The 6,775-nt window shown below is 58.2% G+C and overlaps 1 protein-coding gene across 1 annotated transcript; it reads left to right on the top strand.

The window, feature by feature from the left end:
- Positions 1–2,799: 2,799 nt before the first annotated feature.
- GNAT1 (G protein subunit alpha transducin 1) lies at positions 2,800–6,015 on the top strand. Its single transcript, XM_009907649.2, has 8 exons — positions 2,800–3,026; positions 4,093–4,135; positions 4,369–4,510; positions 4,584–4,741; positions 4,823–4,951; positions 5,038–5,167; positions 5,272–5,425; positions 5,681–6,015. The coding sequence occupies exons 1-8, from the start codon at positions 2,921–2,923 to the stop codon at positions 5,869–5,871; spliced, it is 1,053 nt and encodes a 350-aa protein (XP_009905951.2). The 5' UTR covers positions 2,800–2,920; the 3' UTR covers positions 5,872–6,015.
- Positions 6,016–6,775: the final 760 nt, after the last annotated feature.

Genomic DNA, 6,775 nt, shown 5'->3' with positions numbered 1-6,775 from the left:
GAGTAGCGTAGCGTAGCGTAGCATAGCGTAGCGTAGCATAGCATAGAATAGAATAGAATAGACCAGACCAGGTTGGAAGAGACCTTTGAGATCATTGTGTCCAACCTATCATCCAACACCATCTAATCAACTAAACCATGGCACCAAGCACCCCATCAAGTCTGCTCCTAAACACCTCCAGGGATGGTGATTCCACCACCTCCCTGGGCAGCACATTCCAATGGCCAATCTCTCTCTCTATGAAGAATTTCTTCCTAACATCCAGCCTAAACCTCCCCTGGTGCAGCTTGAGACTGTGTCCTCTTGTTCTGGTGCTGGTTGCCTGGGAGAAGAGACCAACCCCCACCTGGCAACAACCTCCCTTCAGGTAGTTGTAGAGAGCAATAAGGTCTCCCCTGAGCCTCCTCTTCTCCAGGCTAAGCAACCCCAGCTCCCTCAGCCTCTCCTCACAGGGCTTGTGCTTCAGTTTCCCCACCAAGTTATTTAGCAATTGAGTGGGGAAGGTCTGGAAGGCAGGGCATGGGGCCAGGATATGCTGCCCTGTCCCCTTTCTGGGGGCTTGGCATGGAGTGAGACAGGATCCTCAAAGCAGGACCCAAGTTTTCAGGGGTGGGGGGGCTCATCCAGGGCCTTTGGGTGGGGAAGGGAAGGAGAAGCAGCCATGCTGGGATAGAACATTGAGCAGCTGCTGGCACTTGGCAGCACCAGCATCCATGGGTGTTTGGGGTACCCAACCCATCAGCCACTCCCTTATGGCACCCTAGGAGGTGGGGGGGGGTTGTAAATAGTTGTACATGGGGAGCACAGGGGTGGCCAGGGGGCAACCCAAATATACACTGGCTTTAGGATGGGCATGGATGCTTGTGTGTGCTCTGTCAGAGATGGGGGAACGTGGGGGATGCCCTGCTGCCATGATCCCCTTAACTCTGCCTCTGAGCCCTGCTGGGTGTGGGGTACTGGAGAAGCACTAAGAACACTGGGAAGCCGAGGACACCAAGTACTATGGGGTGGGCACTGGACAAGATGGAGACATGAGGAGGTGGCAGTACTGGGTAGTGCTGGCTGAATGTTAGGGATATGCTGGGAGTGTATGCTGGACTGAGCAAGTAGCCAGTACTGGATGTTACTGCTGTTGGTAGTGGGTCATACTAGGTTATACTGGGAACACTGGTCGGTGCAGGGGGCAATAGGAGTGGTGCCAGGCTACTCTGGGCAGCCCTGGAAGGTGCTGGCATCAGTGTTGGGAAGGGCTGGGCTACACTAGGGGCAGTACTGGGGACACAGGAGATTGGTACTGGGTGGTACAAAGAACACTGGGAGCAGTCAGTACTGGGAGCACCAGCAGTACTGGGGCATTAGGACTTGGTACTGGGAGCCAGCACTAGGTGGTACTGGGAGCCAGCACTAGGTGGTACTGGGAGTATGGTGTGGGGGAGTGGTAATAGGCTCTCTAGGGAGTGCGGGGGGTTGTGTGGGGTGTGGATGATACTGGGCTATATAGGGGGCCATAGTCTGTTTAGCGCTGGGGCACTCTGGTTGGTACAGGGGGCAATGAGGTGGTACCAAGCTCCTCTGGGCAGTCCCGGGAAACAGTTAAGGTCAGGGCTGTGAGGTCCTGGGCTCTGCTGGGCGCAGTCCTGGGCACGCCGGGTGTGAGGCAGGACTGCACTTGGGCAGCGCTGAGCGCACTGCGGGCGGGTGAGGGCCGTGCTGGGGACGCGGGGCCGGCTCCACGAGCCCTCTGGCGGCCGCATGCGGCACTGCAGGGGCCCCAGTGCTGGGGATACAGTGGGGACAGCGCGGGGGTCGGGACGAGGTGCGCACAGGGCTTGAAACACTGGGGTCAGGGGAACACAGAGAGATTACTGGGGACACTGGGGATCCCTGGGGACACTAGGTCTTACTGGGGCCACATAGGCAATAGGGGGCTCTGGGGACATGGGAGTGGGGAATTGGTGGCTTAAGGATACTGGAGAGGGGGTGGTAAGGGGTTTGGGGGATGTTGAGAAGGATCACTGTGGCTGGTGTAGGAGCACAGAGGTGGCACTGGTGTGTCCCCAGATGTTGGATGGGGGTTGTGTGGTTTTTGTTTGTTTTTTTGGGGGGAGGGTGATGGTGTCCTGAAGACACTAGAGGGTACTGAGATTGCCTGGGGACACCAGGGGAACAGGATTTCTCTTTGGGATACTGAGAACTTGGAGTCACTAGGGACTTGGAGCCCCTAGGGATGTATATGGGTGTCCCTGAAGACATTGTGCAGTTGTTACTGGAGGTGTGTCTGTGGACACTGGGCACAGTGACCTGGGGAATCTGGCATGGCTTACGGACGGGGAAGGGGCTCTGAGCACTGGACCAGAGTGGGGAGGATGACCAGCATGAGGTGGGGACAATGGGGATATATCCACCCAGTGTCCCTGTCCCAGTCAGATCCCAGCAGAGAATGCCAGCTGCAACCCCTCACAGGGTCCACAGTAGAGTCAGAGCTGGTTGGGGGTGTCCCACATCCCCTGGGGTGGCAAGTCACTGCCCCCAGCCCCAGGGCAGAGGTGAAGCTGGGGGTGGGCAAGCCTTTCTCTCCTCCTCCCCTCCCCGCCCCCCCCCAGCAGAAGCGCTGACACCGAAGCCAAGGGATTGCTGAGCTCAGCCTGCTGCAGATTTAAGGGGGTTTATCTGGGGGGGAGCATGGGGAGGCGGGTCTGGCTTAATCCATGAGTGCTGAGCACAGCACCCTGCCAAGCAGCCCACTGGGACCTTGGCCCTGTCCTTGGCCCACATTGGGTGAGTGCTGGTGGCGGTGGTGGCAGTGGCAGCAGGGCAGTCAGCAGCAGGAGCGCTGGAGGCGGTGAGAGGCTGGAGCTCCTTGCCCATCTTGGTGCTGACCTCCAAGGAGCGGGCGAGTCGCAGGGCCACCGAGACAAGGATGGGTGCTGGAGCCAGTGCTGAGGAGAAGCACTCCCGTGAGCTGGAGAAGAAGCTTAAGGAGGATGCTGAAAAGGATGCCAGGACCGTCAAGCTGCTGCTGCTGGGTATGGGGGGACACAAATCCTGGGGGAGATACCCATCCTTTGTGAATCTTACCCTAGCAGCCTACCCAGCATTCCTGATACTTCCCAATACTCCTTAACCCAACCAGCCCACCCCAACAGCCCCACCTAGACCCAACCAGCCCACCCCAACAGTACCCTCATTTCTAGGAAGCCATGACCATGATCTCCTCACTGCAAAAACCCACACAATGTTTTCCTGGTGCTTCCTGCACCCCTAAAACCAACCAAAAAAACCCAACAGCCCACCCAAAATTTCCCTGATCCTCCTAAGCCTGACCAACCTAGCCCAGTAGTCCACCCTAATGCTTTCTGCTCCCTGGCACCCCTAAACCCAACCAGCCAATTCTAACAGCCCACTAACATTTCCCTGGCACCCCAACCCCCAAACATCTCACCCCAATAGCCCCCAACATTTCCCTTGCTCCCTTCAGTACCCCTGAACCCAACCGGCCCAACCCAAGAGCCCCTCCTACATTTTTCTGACACCCCCCAGTACCCTTAAACCCAACCAGCTTATCCACCCAGCTTCCCCTAAACCAAGGGGAGAGAGTTGCTCAACAGCCCCCCCAACACTAAGTACCTCAAACCCAACAACCCATCTCAACAGCCCATCCTAAGATCCTCCAGCTTCCAGGTATATTCCAAACCCAGCCACCCCACACCACATCCCCTCGCTCACATGCCCCATCCCATGACCCAAACCAACCCATCTCTAGAGCCTTCATAACACCACCTACCAGAAACCCACTCTAGCAGTCCACCTCACTCCTGGGCACTCCTATGCAGCCCACTTAACTACCTCTGTATCTGTCCCTGTGGCACCCAAGCATGGAGAGTCCCTCCCAGCCCCTTGCAACTGCCCCAGTGGTGCTTGAGGATTGGGCTGCCCTGGGCATGATGGACCCATGGGTGCCATTGCTACCTTCCCAGCCTGGACCAAGGAATGTCTGACACAGGCTTGGGACATGAGGTGGTGTGTGGTGGGGCTGTGATGCCACCTTCTTGCAGTACATGCACTACTGTAACCCTTGCTTTGTCCCTGCAGGAGCAGGAGAGTCGGGGAAGAGCACCATCGTCAAGCAGATGAAGTAAGTGCCAAGGAAAGCCATTTGGCTGTGCCCCATGCCTGTCCCACACCACACCCATAGAATGTCCCTGTCCCACCATACCTGGCTCTGCCCCATACCATAACCATGGGGTGCAACTATCCCTTAGTGCCCAGCTCAATCCCACAGTCTGCCCAGCTCAGTCCCATGCTCCACACATGGGTGCCCCCACCCCACGGTGCCCAGCTCAGCCACGTGCCCCCCTCCCTGGCCAGGATCATCCACCAGGATGGTTACTCGCTGGAGGAATGCCTGGAGTTCATTGCCATCATCTACAGCAACACACTCCAGTCCATGCTGGCCATCGTGCGGGCCATGAACACCCTCAATATCCAGTACGGGGACTCTGCTCGCCAGGTGAGGAGCACCCTGTGCTGGGCATGGGAGTCCCTCCTGTGCCCCAGCCTCTCTGAGCTCCTCTCCCTTGTAGGATGATGCCCGTAAGCTGCTGCACCTCTCAGACACTATAGAGGAGGGCACCATGCCCAAGGAGATGTCAGACATCATTGGGCGGCTCTGGAAGGACACAGGCATCCAAGCCTGCTTCGACCGTGCCTCTGAGTACCAGCTCAACGACTCGGCTGGCTAGTACGTGGGGCCGGGGAGTCTGGGCAAGGGGGGTCCTGGGGGCGCTGACCTATGTCTCATGCCCACCATGTGCCCGGTCAGCTACCTATCAGACCTGGAGCGCCTGGTGACCCCTGGCTACGTCCCCACGGAGCAGGATGTGCTGCGCTCCCGTGTCAAGACCACTGGCATCATCGAGACCCAGTTTTCCTTCAAAGACCTCAACTTCAGGTGGGGGCTGAGCACCTGGCAAGGGCTGGTGCCACGGGGATGGGGAGGGAATGGGGGGATGCTGACCTCTGCCTTGTGCTGCCCAGGATGTTTGATGTGGGTGGGCAGCGCTCAGAAAGGAAGAAGTGGATTCACTGCTTTGAGGGAGTGACTTGCATCATCTTCATTGCGGCCCTCAGTGCCTATGACATGGTCCTGGTGGAGGATGACGAAGTGGTGAGCAAGGCTCACCATCCCATAACCCTCTGTGCTTCGTCCCCATCACGATCTGGGTGGGGGTTGTCACGGGACTGATGGGCAGCGTCTGTACCCCTCTGCAGAACCGCATGCATGAGAGCCTGCACCTCTTCAATAGTATCTGCAACCACCGCTACTTCGCCACCACCTCCATCGTCCTCTTCCTCAACAAGAAGGACGTCTTCCTGGAGAAGATCAAGAAGGCCCATCTCAGCATCTGCTTTCCCGACTACGATGGTGAGGGTGGCAACAGTTGTCCCACCGAGTGGGGCGGGGGGGGGGGGGGGGGGGGTGAAGGGCTGGGTGGCTGCACTCTGCAGCAGCTACCCACCAGGTGTCCTCAGCACCCCATGCAAGCGGTGCTGCACCAGCCTTTCTCACGGACCGAGCAAGGTTTGCCCACCCGGGGGAGCGCTGGGAGACACTAGGCCAGCACCCAGGGCGGGGGACACCAGCCCGGAGAGGGGACCCTGCTCATTGCTATGCCAACAGGTCCCAACACCTACGATGACGCCGGCAACTACATCAAGCTGCAGTTCCTGGAGCTGAACATGCGTCGAGATGTGAAGGAGATCTACTCCCACATGACCTGCGCCACTGATACCGAGAACGTCAAGTTCGTCTTCGACGCCGTCACCGACATCATCATCAAGGAGAACCTCAAGGACTGCGGGCTCTTCTGAACACCAGCTCCCCCTCCCCCTCAGCTGGGGCCCAGCCCCAGCACTGCCCCCCACCCCCAAACCTCCATAACCATCTCAACTTGCCCCAAAATCCTGGGAATTGACCCACTCAACCCCAGAGCCACCAGTGGGTGGCACAGTCCCATTTCCTCTCTCCACAAACCCTCCCACTGACTAACACTGTGGGACACCTGGTGCCACTGGGTGCTGGGCATCCATAGCTGCTCCAGGCGCTGGGAGGTGGGAGGGGGACAGTGGTGACCCTAGGTACCCCTTGGAGCTTGGGGTACAGGGAGATCTCTTGGGCACTGAGGGTCCTCAAGTACCCCTTGGAGCTGGGGTTTGCTGGTGGTCCATGGGCACCCCTTGAAGCTGGTGGGTGCTGGGGGGACCCTTCTGTGCTGTGTGTCCATAGGGGTCCCTGTGGGCTACTAGGTGCAAGGGGTGCACCTCAGGACTACAAGACACTGGGTACCCCTGGGTACTGGCTGTCCACAACAACTGTGTGGTACTGGGGCCCCATGCTGCAGGGCCAGTAGGTAGTCATGCCCACCCCACCCAGCTGCTGAGTCAGCAGACCAGGGGCAGCTCAGCCCTTCAACAATATCCCAGGTCCCTCTCAAGGGTCCCACCACTGCCCTCACCTTTGCACCCAGGGGATGCTGCTGAGCCTCTGGGGTGCTATCAGCCCATTCTACGTCCTCTCCCACACCAAGATGCATGCCCCCAGCCCTCCGGAGGGGTGAAACCGCCCCCACCCACCCCTGGGTCATGAAGGAGGAGGGGAAGTCAGTATATATATATTTTCTCTCTCTCTTTTTTTTTTTTTTCTTTCTACATTTTATTATTTCAAACCATGTGAAGAAGTCGGTAAAACATCCTGTGGGAAAAGCAAGGCCGTGGG

This window comes from Dryobates pubescens, chromosome 1 (genome assembly GCF_014839835.1).
Source record: "Dryobates pubescens isolate bDryPub1 chromosome 1, bDryPub1.pri, whole genome shotgun sequence".
In the NCBI taxonomy this organism is placed as follows: Eukaryota; Metazoa; Chordata; class Aves; order Piciformes; family Picidae; genus Dryobates; species Dryobates pubescens.
Note: the sequence above shows the minus strand (reverse complement) of the source record. Positions and strands in the feature narration are given on the sequence as shown.